The sequence below is a fragment of the Aureobasidium melanogenum genome (genome assembly GCF_000721775.1).
Source record: "Aureobasidium melanogenum CBS 110374 unplaced genomic scaffold scaffold_14, whole genome shotgun sequence".
In the NCBI taxonomy this organism is placed as follows: domain Eukaryota; kingdom Fungi; phylum Ascomycota; class Dothideomycetes; order Dothideales; family Saccotheciaceae; genus Aureobasidium; species Aureobasidium melanogenum.
In genome coordinates, this window is record NW_024470066.1 from 327,355 (window position 1) to 349,813 (window position 22,459).

A 22,459-nucleotide genomic window follows, 5' to 3' on the forward strand; every position below is an offset into this window, starting at 1 on the left:
CTTCTTTACCTAGACCGATACCAGCAAAGCTGTGTAATGTAACACCACCAATGTTACATGCAGCAAGACCAGTGGAAGCCGTGACAGCGACACGATCGGGCTCGCGCAGGTACTTCTTGCGCAGGGTTGCGATGATCTCACGTAGAAGGACGGATTTACCAGTACCAGCAGCACCAGTAAAGAAAACAGCCTTCTTTTTCTCAGCAATCAAATCAAGAACGTGTTGTTGTTCGTCACTGAGAAAGACACGAGCGACCATGTTCTTGCGACTCTTGACCTTTGCTTTTTGGATGACTTCGTCGGAGGGCTCGTTGAACTTGGACTTCTTCTTGTTGATCTCGCGCAGACTGGTCTTTTGTTCCTTGATGGCACTTGCGGTCGTGTTCCAGGGGAGAGCGCTCTTCTTTGATGTCTGGACAGGCGTCGAATCGACGACGCGTTTCTTCGAGGGTGGAATAGAGTGTAAACCTTGTTCTGGTTCTGACGTCTCTTGCTTGAGCCATGGTAATGTTCTTCGCTTGGAAGCAGCTGGGGGCTCGGTCTTCACCGCAGCAGGTGGTGGCTGCATTCGGGGAGCGGAAGGTCCATTACTTGTATTGTATGCAAAGCGGCTGAGTGAGGAAGCATTATGCGAGGGATTCAAATGTTCGGTTGGCGATGAGGACCAGGGCAAAGGGGCGCTACTTTCAAGCTTTACCGGCTGCTCTTGAGTATGCTCGGTAGAGACGTAGCCGGAATCATCGGTGACAACGGAATCGCGGACCTGGCGTTTCGGCAGGGTGGGACGAAAGGCAGAGTGTTGCGGAGCAGTGATTTTGGGAAGAGTAGGATACGAGATGGTGTTCTTGGAGGTTCTCGGGGTAGGCTTCTTGGCCTTGGGCTCTTCGACAATCAAATCATCGATGTCAAAGTCATCGTCAAAATCGTCGGCATCAAAGTATTCGCTGTTGGTGACTTCAGGGACGGCGCATACGACGGGTTGGTTCTGTTCGTCGTCAAAGGAGGCAGTATTGCCAAAAGTTTTTGCAAGACCGCTGTGTGTACGCTTGATACCGTTAATGGACTTTGAATTCTTGGAGGCTGTAGACAAGACGGAAGACTTTTGGGATTGCTGCTGCGCTGGAGGGCTAGAGGAGAAAAGCTGATCGAGGGGCTTGGAGTTGGAGGCAGCAGTCGAGGCGTTGTGCCTGTTGACTGCAGCACTGAGCATGGTGCGAGAGCGCAGACGGTCGTCGTGCGAGGAAAAGGAGCGTGGGTTCAGGTGCGACCTGGCGACAGCGGCGGAATGTGCTTGTGCTTGTGCTTGCACTTGTGCTTCGAGTTGTTGTCGACGATGGGCGGCAGCAGCAGCTCTGGCGATTGTCCTTCTTCCAATCCACCCGCGCAGCAATCCCGTAGCGCTGTAACCTCCTCCCAGCATGCAGTACACCACGACCAGCGCTAATAAGATCAAGGCGACGATTTCAACCACTCCCACGTCTTCTCGAGTGTAAACCACTTTTGTCGCCGAGGGGTACGCGTAAACTTTGTCTCGACGCGCCGGTTGTTTCCGTTTTTGGCTCTAGGCTGCCAATACACGTGTCTGCCCCTTCCTTCCATTAACACTGTAAATTTGGTCACATCTCTGTCGTAGCTTGACTGATTCTCCCTGTGCAGAAGTAGTCCAAGCGTATAACTATGGAGTTGCATGCTAGTAGTAGGAAACGATGATATCCGCTAGGAAGCAACAAGTTGTCGACTCTCCGTGGACATGCCTCTGCTTTCCATAACGACTATGCCTTTTTATAGTCTATATGGTGCTCTTAGCTACAGTTCAATTACGATGGGAATTACAGACCGAAGTATACAGAGCGGACAGAACAATCGAGCGGCGTTGATATTTGCAATTTGTGCGACTTGCCAACTATGTACCGATTTGAACTCCCAAAGTAAATGGCAGACGAAAAACAGATTTAAGAAATGGGTATAGAGCTTCAGGAATGAGACGTGCTTCTCATCAGTTTCAACAGAAAGCAACATAGGAAAAGACATGTTCATGGAGACTTTTACCAAGGAAAATTCGAAGAGAAAAAGATGAAGAAGGGAGAATGAGAAAAGGGCAGAGAGCTACATAAAGACGCTTCCTTTGTTCGAATCCTCCAAATGTGTCCATCCGTCCATCTTTCCTTGTGCCTTGTTCTGCACATTGTCTGCATCCATGAAATCGAAAGGAGATGCTTGATTTTTCTTGAAAGCAAAAAACAAAACCGCTTCCCACATGCAAAGTAAAAGCACAACTTTGACGAACCCCATGCTGTGTGCAAGAAGTTGCGAGGGTATAAAGAGCTGGAAACATCGAGTGACGAATGCCAGAATTGAAAAAAGTACTTCCTATCCAACGACAGGACCGGCAAGGAAATGTTCGTGTCAACGGCTACTCGCTTGAGCCAAAGTCGTCGATGTTTTAATCGTCGGCATATCTCGGTTTCTGGTCGTATTTGCCATCTCCGCTACGCAGCGCTGGAGCCAGTTGCTGAGCCTTGGTCGACGCACTAGGGGCAGAAGCCTTCTAAGCCTGGTAACCACCGTAGTTGTTGAAGGCACCACCCTGAGGGCCACCCATGTAGTTGCCGCGGCCGAAGCCACCGCCGTTCTGGGGCATTTGACCGTAAGCGGCCATGTTAGCGCCGGCGAACTGAGCAGCAGGCTGCTGGAAGCCACCAGGACTAGGACCTACAAGAATGTCAGAAGAGCTGGCAGTATCATTTCTTGAGACGATTGTACCTTGAGGAGACATAGGAGCAGCTGCACCGTACTGAGGGAAACCAAAGCCCTGAGGTGTGGGTGGGTAACCAGCACCACCGCCAACAGCAGCAGCGGCAGCGGCAGCAGGAGAGAATCCTTCGAAGTTGGTGGTAGGAGGACGGTCCTTACCCCACTGCACTGAATGTTAGCAATAGTTCTTGCGGCGCGAGGAAAAGCAAACTTACGCTGCACTTCAGAGGACGGCCGTTGACGTTGTAGCCGTTCAGCTGGCAGATGGCCATGGCAGCATTCTCGTGAGAGTCCATCTTAACGAAAGCGAATCCACGGTCAGACTGGAAGCGAGTCTCTGTAACATAGCCGAAGTTCTGGAACAGAGGAACAAGGTCGTTCTGGGTGGTGTAGGGAGTGAGGTTGCCGACGTAGCAAGTTGTCTGCCATTGAGGAGTCTGGGCAAGGATGGTGTCGTAGGACTGGACGCCCTGAGTGGGGAACTGGTGGTGCTGACCGAAGGGACCGGGAGGGGTAATACCCATCTGGGCCATGGCCTGCTGCTGAGCGAACGAGGGCTGACCCTTCTGGTTTGCCCAGTTGCAACGAATAGCACGAGAACCCAGCCACTCGCCGTCCATGGAGCTGAGAGCCTTCTCGGCTTCAGCGCGGTCACGGAAAGCAACGAAGCCATAGCCACGAGAGCGGCCAGTCTTCATGTCCCACATGACGCGAGCCTCAGACACGCTACCAAAGGCGGAGAAAGCCTGGAGGAGAACCTCGTCGTTCACTTCATTGGAAAGATCGCCGACAAAGATGTGGAAGTGGCCAGAAGTATCTTCCTTGCTGGTGGTGTTGGACTGATAGGCCCAGTTCACGCGGATTTCCTGCCATCACGTGTCAGCAATTATTGTCACATCTATCGCGTGGGAAGTGACAATGTGCTTACCGATTGGTGGACACGTCTTCCGTTAAGAGTCTGCATTGCTCGTTCTGCCGCAAGAGGATCGTCGTACTCAACGAAGCCGTAGTTGAATCCTTTTGACTGGAACTAGAAGAAGGTGTTGTCAGTGGATGGTGATTCGGTACAACAGAGCGTGTTGGCAAAGGTGGAAACAGGCAGCGTAACGAGCGCAGAAAACGCAGACGGAACAAACAACACGTGAAACCGCATGATGCATGCACATGCATGCGCATGCAGTCCAGGCAACCATGATTGCTGAAAGTGACGGCAGAGACAGTAGTCACTGCTACGACCGCACACAGAACTAGAAAGAAAGGCGGCAGTATAATTAGAACTTACGTTCTTATCAGGGATGATCTTAACACTCTGAACGTGTCCGGTGGTCTCGAAGATTTGCTTGAGCACTTCCTCTGTGACCCTGGGGTCCAGACCACCGACGTAGAGAGCTCTCTTGTTTGGTTCGGGGGCGGCACGGCGAGGACCACCGGCGCTACCAGGCGAGTTGAGGCCATTGCCGTTGTTGTTCATGGCATCGGTCATGGCGTTGGCCTCGATGGTGCTCTGGGGGATGTTGAGCGGGGGGTACTGGCCAGGAGCACCGCCAGCCGAGGAGGCAGCGGGCATCTGCATCTGGTTCTGGTTGTCGGACATTTTTCTTAGACTTGATCTGACGAGAGAAAGAAATTGAGTCGGAGTGAGTAGCGGTGAAACAGGCCGAGACAATTAATCGAACAAAGGCTGGGGTTGAAGCTTCGACAAGCGGGAGTGTTTGGCTGCTGCAGAAGCTGGACGTTGGCGGGGTTGGTACGCTGCTCAACGAGGTTGACGAGGATGCTTTATCGTGAAGATCAACAAGCACGAGGTGGGAAGACTTGGTCGAAGGGACTCGAGCTGTAGAGGTACAGTTGAAGTCGAGATGGGCGGGCGGCCTGGCAAGAGGAGATGGCGGACTCAGGAAGGAAAAAAGCCAGAGACTTGGCCAAAAGAGAAGCAACTTTTCAGAACGCTGAACAAAACACAGAAATGTCGAGTCAACGCAAAGGAAGAGATGTAGAGAAAAAGGACAAGCGACGTAACAGTAGCCAGGAAAGAGATAGAAAGAAGGAGAGCGGAAACAGCTTGGGGAGGCAGCTCGTAACAGCGAAAGGTGACAGATTGGCGCTGGGTCCACACGAGACTCTCATTAATCTAATCCTAGTTAGCGCGCCCGGCCCCAAGGGTCTTGTTGCGCGCCGGCTTCATCTTTGTTGCAGTTTGAGCGCTTGCTCACTTGTGCGAACAAGGTTAACGTTACTGCCCGAGACTGCCGCTGCGCCTGCCGTGAACGTCGTTCGCTGCTTCCTTCTGTCTGCTCTCGCTGTCCGAGAGCCGCTGCAGCTGCTTCTTACTTGACATTGCCATCGCCCAAACCCCTCTTTTTGCAATCCCAAGAATCGCCGCCTTGCCAATCCGGCACGTGTCACGCCATAATCTCGACATGGATCGTGCCCAAGCCGTCAGATCGCCGCTGGATCAGCTTGAGGCACAGGTCAATCTCGTCGTGCGTATTACAGGCATTGCTGCTCTGAATACCATCGCAAGTCGTACTAACCTATCATGCCATGAACAGTTGGAACACACAGGTCGTCTCTTTGCAAACAATGCGAGGAATCATGGCCAGATCAACAACCCCTTGAGACTAAAACAGGTCATCGCTGGGGCAAACAACAACTTCCATGATGCGCTTGATCAGTTAGAAGGTGAATTGGTAAGTTCACATGAATTTTTGGCTTTCGATTCACTTCGTCTTACCCGTTCAAAAATTTCCGTTACACCGTTTTTGCTCTATCTTATCACTGCAATCGACAACAGACATTGACTATGTGATCAGACTCTGGCACGCGCCGTCATGCGCCGTGATCTTGCTGTATACCGCTCTCAGCGAGCAGCTCGAACAGATCCTAAAGCTGCCAGTACAGTGAAGCCTGAGCATGGCACAAACAACACAGCGGCAATTAGTCTGGACGATGACATTGTCATGGGCGAGTCTCCACTAGAAAATGCTAAGCCATCACCGCCCAAAGACGCAGTCTCACTACCGGAAGGAGAGCAAGCAACCGAATCAAATTCATCCCTTCACCTTGATATCCCTGGACAGGATCACCAAGCTGCAGGCCACGCAGGCGATGAGAATACCGGTACTTACAGCAATTTCGATTTCGAGTCTCTCTTCAACGACCCAAGCAGCGCAGGCGCTGCATCGCGAGCGAGTCCTAAAGATATACCTGCTCCATCACCACCCCGGCCCCAAGCAGAAGCAGCAACAACAACCAACCCCACTGTCCAGGACACAAAGCCGCCTCCAGTCAGAACAATGACCATTCCCGATGAGGAACCCATCAAGCCAGCATCCTTCAATGACAATGATGACTTCGACTTTGCCGATCTGACGAACTTTGGTCCGCCTGATACAGTCATGCAAGATACGGATGGCATATCCTCTCTCCTCCCTGGTCTCGAGAGCTATGCAAACTCTGGTGGCGGTAACGGAGGCACGGACTCGAATTCTCAATCGGCTCCTGCAGACTTTGACATCTTCGACGCAGCAGGTGTTGGTGACTTTGGCAGTGCTCCACAGCAGCAAGACCAGAAAGGTGATGCCAAGCAAGATGCTCAAGGGCAACCTGAGATGGGCAATAGAGACGATACTTTCGACGACATTATGAACTTTACAGAGTTTGATCTTGGTGACTTCTCTGGAAGTGCCACAGGCGATGGTAGTGAAAGCAAATTTGATGCGTCGTTCTTCGATATCTGATCTGTAACATCGTATTAGCGATTGCGCGTTACCTGATTCTGCTCTGGCTGTCTATCAGTCATAGGCAGTTGACGAATTCGCTACAGATGCAGAACGACTTCAGAGTCAGGATCTCGATCTGGAGCCTGTTCATCTGCGACTCGACTGGCTTTTGAACTTTTGAGCAGCACTGGCGTCCAATATATCTCACTTATACGACTGCCGAGCACATATGCTCGAACAGAAAATTCTGGGAGAGACCTACTTGAGAATATATTCGTATCTAGAGATCTCGAATGGCTCTCTTCCAGAGTTCTCTCTTCGAGAATGTGTGCTTTTCTGGTTGAACAGGAGAGAATCTGGCGCTTGTAGACAGACAGTGGTCACAGCCAGGGTGCGATAGATGGCAAGCATCTCAAGCAAAGAATAGCAAACAAAGTCTAGTATTTACACAGTTGATGAATGCATATCTACAGAATGCTGTCAACGCTTATGATCCATATCATGCCCAGCCAGGCCAGAAGTAGGAGCACTCGATCCCTCCTTTTGAACATAATGATCGATAACCCGTATCATCCATAGTGGTCTTAACTCAACAACTCCTTGATATCCTCAATCCTCTGCAACTTCTTCTGATCCTCATTCATCATCCCCAACGAACTAGCAATAAACTTTTTACGGTCCTGCACCCTAAGCATCTTCTCTTCAATACTCTGATCAACCACAAATCTCACAATCTTGACTTCTTGAGTTTGGCCCATGCGGTGCACGCGGTCAATAGCCTGTGACTCGACAGCCCAACTCCACCAGGGATCCATCATGAAGACGTTGCTTGCGCACGTCAGGTTCAAGCCCACACCGCCTGCTTTGAGGGAGAGTAACAGCACGCAGCCTTTTGTGCGATTGGCAAAGTCGGAGAGGACTGCGGCACGGGCTTTCTGTGCCATGCTGCCATCGAAGCGGAAGTAGGGGATTGAGGCCCCATCGAGAGCGGGCTCAAGGATATCGAGGAAAGAGGTAAACTGTGAGAAGATGACTGATTTGGTGGTTGGCGAGGCTTTCTTGATACGTTTGAGGTGAGTCAAGAGAGCGCCGATCTTGGCTGAGGATAGAGTGTTAACACGGCGGAGAGACACGCGAGGGAGACGTTGTTGCGAGTCAGTCGAGTCACTAGGTTGTGTTGCTGTGTAGATGTCTTCGAAACTGTTCTGTGACTTGTCTTTGGCCACACCAGCTTCTTCGTCATCTTCGTCATCATGTCTGATGACCTCAAAGATGTCGCGAGCGTTGATGGGTTCACGGCAGTTGAAGCACAGCGGCAGTTCGTTCTTGCTGGTTGCGTTCTCAATCAGGTCGAGAAGACACTTCTTGCAAGCGCTGTGCCAACAGCCTGTGACAGATTGCTCTTCCATAGGCTCCTCGAAACAGATCGGACACTCGTGATTTGACTCTGCTTGGATTTGCTTGAGCACATTGGCACCAAAGCGGCTTGCATCTTCTTCTTCGGCCTCGGACTCGAAGCGTTGAATCAGAGACTGTAAGTCCATGTCATCAGCCAGACCATTGGCAATGTCTGCCGCAGCCTCAGCGTCCTCCTCATCTGCACCAACGCCTTTGCTACGCACCAACGTCGGGTGACAGCATGATTGTCGAAGTCGCAGAATTTGTGCAAAAATTGTCGTGTAAGACTTCATCAGAGTTCCAGCTTCGACGTTCGCAGCAAATGTCCTCTTGGCTCGAGCAAAGATGTGGTCATACAGATCTCGCTCAACCTTCGAGAGCTCAATCTTCTGAATGTCGATCGTTCTCGGCGGTAATGGGACCAGCGCCTCGCCATCTGGAGTCTTCATGTCCTTTGTGCGACGCAACACAAGAGGCTCAAGTACGGTTTGGACCACATCAAGTGCTCGAACATAATCCTTCGACTCGAACGGCACGGTAATGAACGTTTTCCAGAAAGAGAAGTTGCTCCAGGGTTCAACGCGGAGGAAGCGTACCAGACTGAACAAGTCTTCAAGGCGATTGACGATAGGCGTACCTGTCAGAGTCCAGCGATGCTCTGCAGCAATCTCATAGCAAGCACGAGCAGTTTTTGATTGCCGGTTTTTGATCATGTGGGCTTCGTCAAGGATCACACGGAAGTAGTCAAGAGAAAACAAGCCGCCGCTTGATCCTTTGTCACCACCAGCAGCAACGACTTGGTTGTACTCCGACAGCACGGTACCATAACTAGTAATGATGACATGAGGTGCCGATGCTGCATTGGCCTCGCAACACAAGGTCTTCAGATTTACGTTCTTGTCTGAGCCATAGTACACCAGGGTCTTGAGGGTGCCGGGCTTCGAAGCCTTTTCTGCTTCACTCTGCCATTGTGCTAGTAAGGACATGGGAGCAACGACCAGGGTAGTACACGGTGCCCGAGCAACACCAGAAGAGCTTTTGGGCGAACGTGGCAGGTCCATAACCGTTGACATCTTAGCGCCTTGTGAACCGAATTCTGAAGTATGCGTGTGTATGAGACTGAGCATCTCGATGGTCTTGCCAAGACCCATTTCATCCGCCAGGATACCACCAAGGCAATTCTGCTCCTGGACAGGAAAATCTAATGACAATTCACCAGAGTAAGGATTGACGTAGAAGTTTAACTGGTCCTCAACCTGAGGCACCGGTGCATCATCTGCATCTTTTGTAGGCCACATGTATTCTTCCCAGAGTGGGTGCATCGACACCTCCTTGTGGTCAGATTTTTGGTCTCTCTCTTTACCTACCATCCAGTGCAGAGCTTGTTTCTGGTATTTTCGGAGATCCAGGACAAACGTCTCGGCAGGTTGCATGACAGGCGTGTTGAAATCAAAAGATTGTGCTTTCCTGTATAGGCTGTCCAGCTGATCTTGCTCCAGCTCTTGGCCATCTTCAGCATCGTCGGAAGGAGGAGACGAAGCCGCTTGATCGGATGATTTGGCTGGTTTGGCAGTACTGGCAGTGGTCTGTTCAGCTTGGTCGGGCATCTCAGCAGCGCGTAGAATGCCCTCTCTCTTGTGCTTTTCGGTAGCAGAGTTGGCGCGTGATGGATGAAGATTAATCTCCGAGAACAGCTTCACAAGGCCGACTTGACGCAAGCGGAGGTCTTTCTCATCCCGAGTTTCCTTTGCTTCATACAGACCAGTTTCTCTGTTATTGTCCAATGGTTTGATGAGGCTGCCAGCGCTGAAGCATGACTTGAGGAAGAAACATCGCAGTTGGAGGTAGACGGTGTCGTTGGTACGTACACGATCAGGCGCAAAGACACAGTGGCCCTCGAAGTGACATATGTTCTGGTCCATCAGCGTGGAGATCCAGGCGGCCGAGTCCTGCTCTAAGCGACCAACCTCTTCCCCTTTGGCATTGGTGAAGCGCACAATAACATCCTGACGTGTTGAGGCTCGTGACTTGCCTCCCTTGCCAACCTTTTGCTGTGACGGCCTAGCTCTTTCAATCTTGATCTTTTCCCCTGAGGTGATAATGCCAGTACCACTACGTGTAGTCCAACCGATGACTCCCATGGCACCGATATATCTCTTGCTCGGCATGGCGGCCAGGTTGACCTTGGGTGGGTCGATGTTCTGTGCAGGTGTGGATGGAGTGTCCTTGACCTTTGGACGGCTGGGACGCGGAGCGGGCGAAGAAGCATTGGAGATCAAAGGATGATTCTGCCATGAGCCGTCCAGGTACATGTTGACGGCTCGCTCGACATCGTTGCCACATATTCGCTGTAGGGCGTTGATGGTAGCTTGAGGAGCGTCATTACCAACGAAGGCTTGGAAAAGAGACGCATCGAAGCGATTCACACTTGTTGTTGACTCTTGCTCGCGCTGTGTAGTGGTGGTGGCGTTTCGGTCGACCTCATTTAGTGCATTGACTTCGTCTGGACCAGAGGGATCAGAGGCGAAAGAAGCATCCTGGGTAGAGTCTTTGTCGGCGAAGAAGCGTCTCTTCTTGTTTGGTCGCTCGTCCATGTGTGATATGCTCATTCCGCACTGTCGTCAAGTGCTCTGTGTCGCCTCTATGATGGACGAAACTCTGGAAGACGCGTTGATGCGCGTTCCTACTTTATTTTGTGAAATCCGGTCAAACTTTAGACCTGATCTTATGCAATTTATGAAAGACTAGGCTTCATCTGGTACAGCATCGTCATGTTTGCGGTCATGATTTCGGGTGGCTGCGATAAATTGATCCCATAGCATCTTGCCTTCTCGTCGTTTTGAGCCATTGACAATGAGAGGACAAACAGCTTGCCGCACTCTTAGAGGTGCGCTAGGTAGACAGCAATGCCAATTCCGAAGGACATATGCTACTGAAGTGCAGCAACCTGCTGCGACAGTGTCGTCCGAGGCAGAGGTAGGCTCAGCGAGAGCCTACTGTCTGGATCTCTTGAGGCAAGAAATACCCATGTCCATTGTCGCATGCCTTGTCTAACTGTGTTACAGAAAGTATGACACTCCCTCCTTCCTATTACAATCATATATGCCACCAAAGACGCGCGATGCCTACCTCGCCATCCGTGCCTTCAACATAGAGGTCGCCAGGACTGCCGATACCACGAGTACTCCAACTATTGGCTCAATGCGCCTGCAATTCCAACGAGATGCCATAACAAAAGCATTGGCTGGAACTCCTCCAAAACAGCCCATCGCCGTCCTGCTTGCTCATGCCGCCGAAGACTTGCAGCGAAGGACCAATGGCAAATCAAAGTTTAGCAAGAGCTGGTTCCACAGGATCATCTCCACGAGAGAGCAATACTTGACAAACCCACCGTATCCTGACCTGGCCGCCGTCGAGTCATACGCTGAGAACACATATTCAACCTTGATGTACCTGACCCTTCAGGCCATGCCTATGGCCTCTCTTACTGCCGACCATGTCGCTTCGCATATTGGAAAAGCTACCGGAATCGCCACTGTTCTGAGAGGTCTGCCGTTGCTTGCTTTCCCTGGTCCGGCAAACCACCACTCGAACCAAGGAGGCATGGCTGGCGACGTTGGCGCTACTAGACAGGGCTCTGTTATGTTGCCTCTGGATGTCATGGCAAGACATGGTGTACGGGAGGAACAAGTACTCCGTCAAGGTGCCGAGGCTCCCGGCCTTCGTGATGCTGTCTTCGAGGTTGCAACAAGAGCCAGCGACCATCTCATTACTGCGCGGGAGATGGTCAAGAACATCCGAGCTGGTCAGGATGCCGGTCACGACTTTGAACATGGCCACGAGGAGGAACACATAAACTACGCTCCATCACAATCATCCACACCTGCACAAGAGATCCAGCAGGCTTTCCCAGTCTATCTCTCTGCTGTGCCTACAAGTCTATGGCTTGAGAGACTGCAAAAGCACGACTTCGATGTCTTTGCTCCAAAGCTCAGAGTGACCGACTGGCGACAGCCATGGAAAACATGGCTGGCATACAACAGATCAAACTTCTAAGCCCAGCGCTATCACTGATGTCTCGCTACTTCACGCCCACTATGACTCGTGGTATGTATATATATTTCAATAACAAAAAGCATTAATCAACACAAATTTGTGGTACCATAACATCAGCGCGGCTGCAGGGCCTTTTTTCTTGCTGTGACGACTGTGTTTTTCCGGATCAAGTGTCGCTATGTAGCTGTCGGAAGACGAAATGATTTCGCGATCAGCCAACCTTGTGTCGAGGGTTTGGAAAATGCTTACTCTCAACGAACACGGGCCTGAGCGCAGGAAGCATTTTGTATCTTGATAGCTGTATACCAAGCACTTCACAAGGCCAACTTTGGTACGAGCAAAGAGCTCTGTGCCCCTGACTGTGTTTCTGTAAAATCATACCTATCTCAAGTCGATAGAACGCCGCGGCATCTACACCATCCACAAAAAAGAAGTCCGTCGAAGAGGTGTCCATTCATGCGAAAGTAGCTACGGCGATCGGTACGACTATCACGAAGAACACATGCTTGTTGGATGATTCTGGTTCTATCTAACTGTCGAGGAGCGGAGCTGCCAGGCTGTATACTGTGACAAGGCGACGAGGATCCAGGCACAGCAAGCACATCTCGGCGAGAAAGTGGCGCTGACCTTCGCGAAGGCAGCAACATGGCTACACGCTCGTCGAGGCACCAGCGACGACCGTGGCGACAATAGAGACAAGGACACGGACTGCAGTACACACCACAGGCTGTATACCGATGTCTTCTTCTTCAGCCTCCAGTTGAGAAACCAGAGTCAGAACTGATGAAAAAGAAAATTGTGCTCTCGTTGGCTTCACCCCTGAAAGAGGTTACTAGACCGACACACCACGGTGAGGTGAGAGCTTGTGCCGGACGTCGACGATAGCCTTTTGCTGTGGCACCCACCACTACCCAGGAAGGGACGACAACCAAGGAGTTGAACCCGAGTGTCGCCGCGGCATCTGAAAGCACAGTGGGCATGCTTCGCAGCCAGGGTATCGTCGACGCCCCCACAGAGGACACACACTCAAGCTTCTCACCCAGCGCTCTACCTCGAGAGGCCGGAGCCGCAAGAGGTAGGAGAGCATGGATGACAAGCAAGGCCCAGCGACTGCCTTTCTACTGCAACATGGGGCTTGAGTAACCAGAGGGAGATCATCTGAGCTTGTGGCTGCCACTGGTCAGAGCATGGACACCTCAGTAGTCGAGTGGTTGACACCCGAAGCTACTGAAGCTCGATGCACTGAGAGTGGCCAGCCACCGCGTCAGAGTCTGCAACCTGTGGTACCCAAGAGCCAGGCAGAGTAGATGGCAGGGGCAGTGGTGTGTGCCGTATGAGGAATATGAAGAAAAGAAGAAGAGATTCAACGGAGAGGAGACCTTCTTTTATATCGATCTGGCGCACTCGCTGCTTAGTAAACTGCTTAGTAACCACCTGGCAAGTGTGTGAGTGAGTTATGGGAGATGTCGGGAGGCTGTTGTTGTGGTAGCTTTCACTCATTCGTCGAAACTAACTCATACCAAGCTTTCACACACATTAGCTTCCGACAAGCTCCTGACTGTGACCACAGCAGAACTTCATGGAAACCAGCAGACACCGCTGGTATCGTAACTACGGCGAGAGCGATGTACCTGCGAAGAAAAGGAGTGGAAAAAATGGTTTCTTGCCGGAAGCTGGTATATCATTTTGATGGGGCATGATCTTTTGAGACAGAATCAAGCTGAAAGAGGACCGAGCCCGAGCGTAGCTTGACTTTCCACAAGACACAACTCCTCCTCACGGCTTGACATCACAGCCTTGGGCACGAAGTGCTGGTTACAGAGCAACGATCCGCTCCATTTTGATAGTCATCGCAGCAAAGGACGGCAGTGTTACAAGAAAGTATAGTGCCAAAGCAGACGACAAACATTGGCAACTCTTGCGGCATCACCTCGGACACAAGAGCGTGTAGGCAGTACCCACCCACCCATTCGCATGTCCTTGGGTTCCTTCCTTTGACGAATGTTCAGAACAACAAAGCCCCTGGGTCACTCTCGAGACACAACGTCAAATGAAGCTCCAACTGAGCCATCACCGCCAACAGGATATCCCAGACGTCTCAAATACAAACAGCCAAGAGTCGGATCATATTGTGACGGACAGCAGCTACATTCCACATCTACATTCTGACCCGGACGTCCGGCAAGATTAGAACCGGTCCTTTGTTCATCTCCACACCGAGATCATCAATCGGCAGATGTGCCAGTATGTGCCTCATTTCCTGCAAGTAAATACATTATGCATGACTCAATAGAGCTGTAATGTGGCATACAACTTAGGTCATGAGTTTCAAGTAATGTATATGAGGCCCTAGGCTTAGGGGCCTACTCGCGGAAATGTCTGCCGAGCTCAACTTCTGCATCCGGCGGCTTCGAACAATGAACCACCTCCTATTCATCGCCGAGCCGCGAGCGGAAAACCTATTGAGCCTTGATCGAGCGTCGTTTCTTTCATCGAGAACAAAACCACTTTCGTCATGTATTCTCAAAGTGAGCCGCATCTTATAATTGAAGCGTCTGCCTTGCCTTCCTCCCTGCAAGTCTGTTCATCTTGATTGTAACAACCCATCAATCGAGTCAACATGAAGCAAGCTCCTACTCTCTTCTTTGGCTTTGCAGCTCTCATCTCCTGTCTTGGTGCCTCTGCTGCCTCGACTCCAGTGAGCACGGCTACTGTTCCTGTCAGTCTGAGTCAGGCTCTTAGCATCAATGTCGCCCAGGTCCCTGCCTGTGCAGTAAGTAGTTGTTCCTCGTCTCTTCATAGCGATGTGCCCATGGTCTTACACGTATGTAGCAAAAATGCGCCCAGAGCCTTCCTGCCGAGTGCAATGGCAATCCTCAGTGCATCTGCAGCCACCCCGAGTTCATGAACGACATTGCCTGCTGTGTCGCTTCGTCGTGTTCTTCTGCAGATCTGCTCCTCACTCAACAGTTCTCAGGACAGCTTTGTGGAATAGTCGGCGAGTCTTTGCCAACTCAACCCAACTGCACCAGTATTGTCAAGCCTGTTCCCAACCCCAACTGGGCATATGTCGGTTGCTACACCGAAGCCACCAACTACAACCGTGCCTTGAACTCAACATACTACACTGACCCTAACAACATGACTCCTTCGGCATGTCAGACTTTCTGCAAGGGCCGTGGTTTGAAGTATGCTGGTGTCGAGTATGCCAGGGAGTGTTGGTAAGTATTCGATCTCGCTTTGAGTTCCTTTAGGACCAATTCCACTGACAGAACGACCTCACAGGTGCGGCAATGCTATTCAAGTCGTCAATGGAGCCCAAAAATTGGCCGATGACTCTAGATGTAACATGGCTTGTACAGGAAACTCGTCCATAATGTGCGGTGGATCTGCCACTCTCAACATCTACAAGTCTCCTAGTGCATGAGCGATTGTCTTGCAGTTCAGCTAGCATTTCCAACACAGGTGAAGATAGTGCTCATAGATTGTAGACATTCAAATAACAGTGTTTGATGTATCTTCATATATATGCGTCCTTGGGGTTACGAGTTGATGTTGGACCATATTATTGCCGTGTTATTCCCATCTCCATTTGAATTGAAACCTTGAACGTCCACTCAGCCCCGCACCTCGGCTTGTGGACAGAGGTAAAAGCAACATTCATCCGAGGACGACGACTATTCACATAACAGTTGAGTCAACATTCTAATCTCCTAAGCTCAAGACCGTCTATCTTCTTCTCTTCTCCTCTAGACCAAACCATATCCATCTCGTCACAGATATCAATCGCGAAAGACACCATGGCTCAGAAACCTAAACTCACCCTGTTCGTGGACATAGTCAGTCCATTCGCCTACATGGCCTTCTACGTCCTCCAGCGCTCTCAGGCTTTCAAGCAAGTAGAAATTACCTACATCCCTATTTTCCTAGGTGGTGTGATGAAAGCCTGTGACAATCGCCCTCCCATCACCATTACAAGTAAGCAAACAAATTTCCCTACTCATCTCCCTTTCCTTTTTCATTAATATGCACAAAAACAGACAAAGCAGCCTACATCGAATCCGACCGCAAGCGCTGGTCCAAATACGCGAATATCCCCATGGGCAAGAACATGCCCAAGGACTTTCCACCCATGACTCTACACGTAATGAGAACTCTGGCAGTGGTAGAGCAACACCAACCAGACAAACTTGCCGATTGTATTGCAGCACTGTATAAAGGCATGTGGGTGGACGGAAAGACAGTCCATAAGCCTGAAGTCTTTGAGGCTGTACTTGCAGAGGTTTTGAGTAAAGAGGGTGCTAAAAATGTTGTTGAACAGGTATGATTTGAGTCTTCGTTTATTGGTCTTGATTTTGTTGTGAGGAGTGGGAGTTTTGCTGACAGAATGGATAGAGCACAAAGCCAGAGGCAAAGGCAAAGTTGACAGCTAACACCGACTTGGCTTTCAAGGAGGGCGCATTCGGCTTACCGTGGTTTGTGGCCACCAACAAAGAGGGTGTGACGGAAAAGTACTGGGGCTTTGATCATTTGGGTATGGTGGTGGAGCATCTAGGATTGGACAGGAGTGAGGCTAAGGAGTTGAGGGCGATGTTGTAGAAGAGGATATATTAGAGGCCGGTGTCATGATTCATCAAATTGAACATACGTAAAAGATGAAAATAAAGTCTTTAAGAGAGAACAGGAACGGCATGTTTAAAGGGTTTCCGAAAGACTTTCTTTTACTCGTCGGGTATCTGAACTTTTGAATACTTTACATACGCTCTCTCCTCCTCGGGGCAGCGCGAATGATGTTGTCTACACGTAGCAAGAGCTCGGCAGCCTCGCTAGCACTGCTCACAACAGCGTGCTTGAGCTTGTAGGCCTCAACAACACCCAACTCGCGCATGTCTGTGATACCACCGCCGGGCTTCAACAAATCAAGACCTGAGTTGGTCATGCCGCTGTACACTGCGTTCTTAAGACGGCTGACCAACTCAGCAGAGTCGAGACCCGCGTTGTCGGCAAGGATGGTGGGCAATTGTCGCAGAGCCTTGGCAAAGCTGTCGACAGCGATGGCCTTCTTGCCAGCGACGTTCTGAGCGGCCTGGTCAACGGCCTTGGCCATGACCATCTCGGCACAACCACCACCAAGAGTGGTCTTGGGGAATTTGACAGTCTGGGAGAGGACGGCAAGGGCATCGTGAAGGGAGCGCTCTGCCTCGTCGAGCAGTTGCTCAGTAGCACCACGCAGGACGACTGTGCAAGCCTTACCTGCAGCGACGCCTGAGAAGCGGATGAGAGTGTCCTCACCAATGATAACCTCTTCGATCAAATCGCAGTGACCCAACTTGACAAGCTCGGGGTGGTCGAAAGTTGAGGTAATTTCGGCACCAGTAACAAGAGCAAGACGCTCGACACCATCAAAGTCGGCGTGCTCAATGCTGCAAATGCCGGCATCGCTGAACAGCTGCTCGGGCCAGTTGTAGATGAGTTGGCGGTTGACGAAGCAGTTGATACCGTGTGCCTTGATGCGGTCGACCTTTTGCTTCATCTTTTCGCGCTCTGCCTTTTCCAATTCTGCCAACTTGCCGGTTGAATCGACCTTGACGCGAGCACCGAAAATCTTGACCTTGTCTGTGTCCATGGCAGTGTTTGCGACCAGAATGTTTGCATTTTCGAGACGCTTGGGCTGGTTGACACCGAACTTCTTGTCGAGAATGAAACCTGAGTCGAGGTATGAGTCGGACAGCTTGCCGCCAGCCTTCTTGATAATCTGAATGTGGGAGAGGTCGGTTGAACCCTTCATGCGCAGGACGGCATCTACGGCCAAGTTGGCAAAGTACTCGCGATCTTGTGAGAGAACCTTTGAGCTGAGGGTGGTGCTGGCAATAGCGACGAGGTCTTTGCGGAAAGCTTCGGGGTTTGAGCTGTTGTCGACGGCGGTCTTTGAGAGGGCGGCCAGGGCGGCCTGGGAAGCAATGCGGTATCCTTCAATGATGGTCTGGGGGTGAATCTTCTGGTCGACGAGCTTCTCGGCCTCACGCAGCAGCTCAGCAGCGAGAACAGTGACGGAGGTGGTACCATCACCAATCTCGTCGTCCTGGACCTTCGAGATGTTGACAAGGACCTTTGCGGCGGCATTGTCGAGGGCTATTGACTTGAGGATGGTGGCACCGTCGTTGGTGACCATGATCTGACCAGTGGAGCCTGATTGCAGAATCTTGTCCATTCCCTTGGGACCCAGAGTGGTCTTGACGAGGTCTCCTACAGCGATAGCGCCAACAAAGGCTGACAGACGGGCATTCTCGCCCTTTTCCTCTGTGACATCGTCGGCGAAGATTTGCGTGGGGTTGTTGTACGACTGAGGGGTGTCAGCAGACTAGACAGAGATTGACAAGTTGGAGAAGGTACAGACCATCGTTGCGATGTGCGTGGAATGTGTGGATGAGGGAGGGACAAATTGTTGGACTTGGTTGTTGCTGCTCTCACAAAATCCCACTCCGCTGTCATGCTCCAGCCTTGGCATCTGCTAATAGAGAGCTTGCGGCGACCATCCAGAACCTCCGAACCTGATTATTGTCACGCTTTATATCCAAAATGAGCAAGCGACCGGCAGACGAGCCACTCGAACAATCTACCGCCTCGCCTTTTTCCAAACGCGCCAGGGTCGAAGATGTCGTCGACGAGGATGCGCCTGCCACTGCCACTGCCACCACAAAGCCCACCAATGGACATACCGACGGCATAGCTGAAGCTGCCGTGCAAGAGAATGAAGCGCTAGAAGAGGCCGAGCTGGACGGAGACGACGAAGACGATCAACCTGCTGTCTCTGGTCCCACGCGACAAAAAGCGCCGGCAGAGGGCTACTCGGACTTATACCTCGACACCATCAACCGCGGCGTGCTGGACTTTGACTTTGAGAAATTGTGCAGTGTCACGTTATCGAATATCAACGTCTACGCCTGTCTGGTCTGCGGCACATATTTCCAAGGTCGAGGCCCCAAATCACAAGCCTATTTCCATGCCCTCGATATTGGTCACCATGTCTTTATCAACATGCACACAAAGCAAGTCTATGTTTTGCCAGATGGATATGAGGTCAAGCACAAGAGTTTGGAAGATATCAAGTTTGTCGTCGATCCAAAATACTCAAAACAAGATGTCGCCAAGCTAGACAAGGTGCGACTACACGCCTGGGACCTCCAAGGGAAGAAATATACACCAGGTTACGTCGGTATGAACAACATCAAGGCCAACGACTACTTCAACGTTGTTTGCCATGCTCTGGCTCACGTTCCTCCGCTCCGTAACTTCTTCATGCTCGAAGACCTGCACGATCGGCCGCAACTTGTCCAGCGCTTCGGCACTCTATTGCGCAAGATCTGGAATCCGCGCTCATTCAAAGCACATGTCTCTCCTCATGAACTGTTGCAAGAAATTTCCCAGCGCTCCAACAAGAAGTTTTCCCTGACAGAACAGGCCGATCCTGCCGACTTTCTTTCCTGGTTCCTAAATAACCTACACACAGGCCTAGGTGGAAGCCGCACGAAACCACGAAGCAGTATTGTACAAAAGATCTTCCAAGGCCAATTGCGCGTAGAGTCTCAATCCATCACTGCCCGCGCCGACGCACAGGATCGTTTGCGCTTCGAAGATGCCGCCATTCAGAGCACCGTCACCCCTTTCATGATGCTTACCCTGGATCTCCCGGCTGCACCACTATTCCAAGACGATAGAAACGAGAACATCATCCCTCAAGTCAGTCTGACAAATATTCTGGGTAAATACGATGGCATTCGCGCACAAGAACGCCTCAACACACGTCTCCGTTACCGTCTCCTGCATCCCCTACCACCATACCTTCTCATGCATGTCAAGCGCTTCGCACCAAACAAATTCCTCCAAACCCAGCGCAATCCAACGATTGTCACGTTCTCGCCTCGATCACTCGACATGTCACCCTATGTTGAACCTAATCCATCACTCCACTCGCCCTCGGAGCCCATCATATACGACCTGGTAGCCAACATCACCCACGAAGGTGTTCGTGTGCGCGATGATAGTGTTGAGGGAGAAGCCGAGAAGAAGGTCTGGCGCGTTCAGCTGTTGGACAGAGGCAAGGAAGAAGGCAGCAATGCTGATACCGATCGCTGGGTCGAGATGCAGGACCTATGGGTTGGCAGAGTGGAAGCTGAGTTGCTGAGTACAAAGGAAGCGTACGTAATGGTTTGGGAAAGGAGAAGAAGTAGTGCCGCTCCTAAAAAGAAGTAAAAGCATCAGAAATGAATCCTCATGGTGAACGAGTCAAGCTTTGACCGCATAAGAACATAATTTGCAGTATCACGGACGTGAAGTAAGAGACTCATTACACTATATCTACAGACCGAAATACTCTGTTCTCTGTCTACTCTAACATAATGCCTTGCGCACAATGACTTTGTTGCTTAATGTCCGTCAGAATAATCCAGTCGTAGGAACGGCAAGATCTGCCGAAAAGCACAGACCTCTGCCATCTTCGGGCCTCTACCCTCGTGGCAACACACCACCAACTTGATCGTCCTGAACATATTCTGTAAAAGCAAATCATAATGGGTCACGAAGAAGAGAATAAGAAGGCCTGGGAGAAGGGTGGTGCAAAGTACAGCAGGTATGTGGCCAATGCCTTCCTTCATCGCAACCATCGGCACGAGAGCTGATTGAGCATTCGTTTTACAGCAAAGCATACAGCGAATACTTTGATCCTTGTCAAGAAGCTGCCGACAGAAGTTTGAGATGTTTACGAAGGAATGGTGGTGACAAGGCACTTTGTCAAGACTACTTTGAGTATGCTCGTCTGCATTCAAATTTGTCTTTTGATGCCTGGACTAACAACCAAACAGAGCGTACCGCGAGTGCAAGAAGCAATGGGTAAGATATTAAGTGTCAAGATCTGCATTCTTACATATTCTAACCTGTTGCAGATGGCAGAAATGAAGGAGGAAAAGAGAAAACAAGGCAGATGGTGGTGAAGAAGACCACCGCAACTCAAGATACCCACTCACCTCATTATCAAAAATCGCTACTCCTCCTCTGAAATCATGTTTATCGCAAAACCTGGACTCTTCCAAGGGATGTTGTTCATGGGACTGTTCCGAGACAAGTTGGTTCGCATTGTCATCCTCCTGCAACTGTGGCCAGCATGCCACAAAATATGATTCGCATTAACATATGTTCTATCAACATCAAATGTGGCCTCGGGTGAGCCGGATTTGGTAGGACTTGGTAAGACTCGGTCGACTACTCAAAAAGGTGCTTCCGAACAGAAGATCGTCGCTCCTGCAGCATGACCCCGCCATCTCGTACTACCCCTCGCCATGGCTTGCCGTAGTGTATAACAATCAACGACCCTCTCGAGAAGACCCTCGCATCACACGTTGAAACAATCTATACAACATTCGATCCAGTACTTCACACAGTGTTTCTCAACATGGCCTCAAGTCTTGCACCCTTCCTTGTAAAAGGCAAGACTGCGATTGTCACTGGAGCGGGGTCTGGTATGCAATCTATCTCTTTCCAGTATATACCTTGTTCTTACACTCAAGTAGGCATCAATCTTTGTTTTGCTTCTCTTTTACTCTCAAGAGGCTGCAATGTCGTCTTTGCCGACCTTGGCTTGCGTCCGGAGGCCAAAGCCATAACCGACAAGTATTCACAGAAATCTTCAGGTCAACCTCGAGCCTTCTTCCAAAAGACAGATGTCACAAACTGGAATCAGCTCTCAAAAATGTTCAAGGTGGCTCAAGAAGAGTTTGGCGGCACTGATCTTGTATGCCCAGGTGCAGGCGTTTTCGAGCCCGGCTGGTCAAACTTCTGGCATCCTCCTGGCTCTTCGGGATCCAAGGATAGTGTTGAGGGAGATCGCTATGCATCCCTCGACATTAATCTCACTCATCCTATCAGAACTTCCCAGCTGGCCATCTCAGCATTTCTGTCACAGCAATCCAAGGCAACTCCTCAGAATCCTAAGCGCATTGTCATGATTAGTAGTGTTGCTGGTCAAGGTGCTTCATTGTTAGTCCCTCTCTATCACGCAGCCAAACACGGTGTCGTCGCTTTCACGCGCTCTTTGGCCGGCTTGGATGACAAATTCGGCATTCGTGTCAATGCATGTTGTCCAGGGATCATCAAAACACCTCTTTGGACCGACAACCCGGACAAGATGAGGTACTTTGATGAGGAGAAGGATCTTTGGGCTACGCCAGAGGAGGTTGCGGAGGCAATGCTGACTCTTGTTGAAGATGAGGAGATGGTGGGAGGAACCATTTTGGAGATCGGGCATGATGTAAAGCGCGTAGTCCCTATATTCAATAACCCAGGGCCGAAGGGTGCTGCCACCTCGATCTCTGGAAGTGCCGAACTCATCAACGAAGTTTATGACACGGTGGCAACAGAAGGTTGGGGCAAGTCTGGTTGAGCATGTAGGATGGCATAAAGTATTTCCTTGGTCTCGAACATTTAGATGCTACATTCCGTCAGATTTCCAATCTTGGTGTAACCAATTCACCAAG

General features: G+C 50.8%; 10 protein-coding genes across 10 annotated transcripts; 7 read left to right on the forward strand and 3 right to left on the reverse strand.

The window, feature by feature from the left end:
• Positions 1-2,548: 2,548 nt before the first annotated feature.
• Positions 2,549-4,348, reverse strand: M437DRAFT_85586 (uncharacterized protein; the record flags this gene model as incomplete). The annotated part of the gene is made up of 5 exons (XM_041028308.1): positions 2,549-2,712; positions 2,764-2,917; positions 2,970-3,620; positions 3,683-3,784; positions 4,037-4,348. 5 exons carry the CDS (start codon positions 4,346-4,348, stop codon positions 2,549-2,551), a joined length of 1,383 nt encoding a protein of 460 aa, XP_040878651.1.
• Positions 4,349-5,174: 826 nt separating this feature from the next.
• Positions 5,175-6,494, forward strand: M437DRAFT_76302 (uncharacterized protein; the record flags this gene model as incomplete). The annotated part of the gene is made up of 3 exons (XM_041026599.1): positions 5,175-5,237; positions 5,307-5,444; positions 5,568-6,494. The coding sequence occupies 3 exons, from the start codon at positions 5,175-5,177 to the stop codon at positions 6,492-6,494; spliced, it is 1,128 nt and encodes a 375-aa protein (XP_040878652.1).
• A 566-nt stretch (positions 6,495-7,060) lies between these two features.
• M437DRAFT_51226 (putative DNA repair protein rad-5) lies at positions 7,061-10,483 on the reverse strand (the record flags this gene model as incomplete). The annotated part of the gene is made up of 2 exons (XM_041022148.1): positions 7,061-7,643; positions 7,689-10,483. The coding sequence occupies 2 exons, from the start codon at positions 10,481-10,483 to the stop codon at positions 7,061-7,063; spliced, it is 3,378 nt and encodes a 1,125-aa protein (XP_040878653.1).
• A 244-nt stretch (positions 10,484-10,727) lies between these two features.
• On the forward strand, positions 10,728-11,930 carry M437DRAFT_76304 (uncharacterized protein; the record flags this gene model as incomplete). The annotated part of the gene is made up of 2 exons (XM_041026600.1): positions 10,728-10,888; positions 10,940-11,930. 2 exons carry the CDS (start codon positions 10,728-10,730, stop codon positions 11,928-11,930), a joined length of 1,152 nt encoding a protein of 383 aa, XP_040878654.1.
• Positions 11,931-14,987: 3,057 nt separating this feature from the next.
• M437DRAFT_16768 (carbohydrate-binding WSC) lies at positions 14,988-15,339 on the forward strand (the record flags this gene model as incomplete). The annotated part of the gene is made up of 2 exons (XM_041018875.1): positions 14,988-15,151; positions 15,216-15,339. Coding segments are annotated over 2 exons (288 nt in total), but the record flags the coding sequence as incomplete, so codon positions are not given.
• Positions 15,340-15,730: 391 nt separating this feature from the next.
• Positions 15,731-16,529, forward strand: M437DRAFT_67095 (putative 2-hydroxychromene-2-carboxylate isomerase; the record flags this gene model as incomplete). Its single annotated transcript, XM_041024884.1, has 3 exons — positions 15,731-15,908; positions 15,971-16,251; positions 16,326-16,529. 3 exons carry the CDS (start codon positions 15,731-15,733, stop codon positions 16,527-16,529), a joined length of 663 nt encoding a protein of 220 aa, XP_040878656.1.
• Positions 16,530-16,683: 154 nt separating this feature from the next.
• Positions 16,684-18,330, reverse strand: M437DRAFT_67096 (uncharacterized protein; the record flags this gene model as incomplete). Its single annotated transcript, XM_041024885.1, has 2 exons — positions 16,684-18,273; positions 18,328-18,330. The coding sequence occupies 2 exons, from the start codon at positions 18,328-18,330 to the stop codon at positions 16,684-16,686; spliced, it is 1,593 nt and encodes a 530-aa protein (XP_040878657.1).
• A 179-nt stretch (positions 18,331-18,509) lies between these two features.
• On the forward strand, positions 18,510-20,183 carry M437DRAFT_51146 (cysteine proteinase; the record flags this gene model as incomplete). The annotated part of the gene is made up of 1 exon (XM_041022135.1): positions 18,510-20,183. The coding sequence occupies one exon, from the start codon at positions 18,510-18,512 to the stop codon at positions 20,181-20,183; it is 1,674 nt and encodes a 557-aa protein (XP_040878658.1).
• A 317-nt stretch (positions 20,184-20,500) lies between these two features.
• M437DRAFT_51567 (cytochrome c oxidase-assembly factor cox-23) lies at positions 20,501-20,920 on the forward strand (the record flags this gene model as incomplete). Its single annotated transcript, XM_041022203.1, has 4 exons — positions 20,501-20,559; positions 20,628-20,735; positions 20,792-20,819; positions 20,873-20,920. The coding sequence occupies 4 exons, from the start codon at positions 20,501-20,503 to the stop codon at positions 20,918-20,920; spliced, it is 243 nt and encodes an 80-aa protein (XP_040878659.1).
• A 458-nt stretch (positions 20,921-21,378) lies between these two features.
• On the forward strand, positions 21,379-22,365 carry M437DRAFT_51482 (NAD(P)-binding protein; the record flags this gene model as incomplete). The annotated part of the gene is made up of 2 exons (XM_041022188.1): positions 21,379-21,445; positions 21,494-22,365. The coding sequence occupies 2 exons, from the start codon at positions 21,379-21,381 to the stop codon at positions 22,363-22,365; spliced, it is 939 nt and encodes a 312-aa protein (XP_040878660.1).
• Between the last annotated feature and the right edge of the window lie 94 nt (positions 22,366-22,459).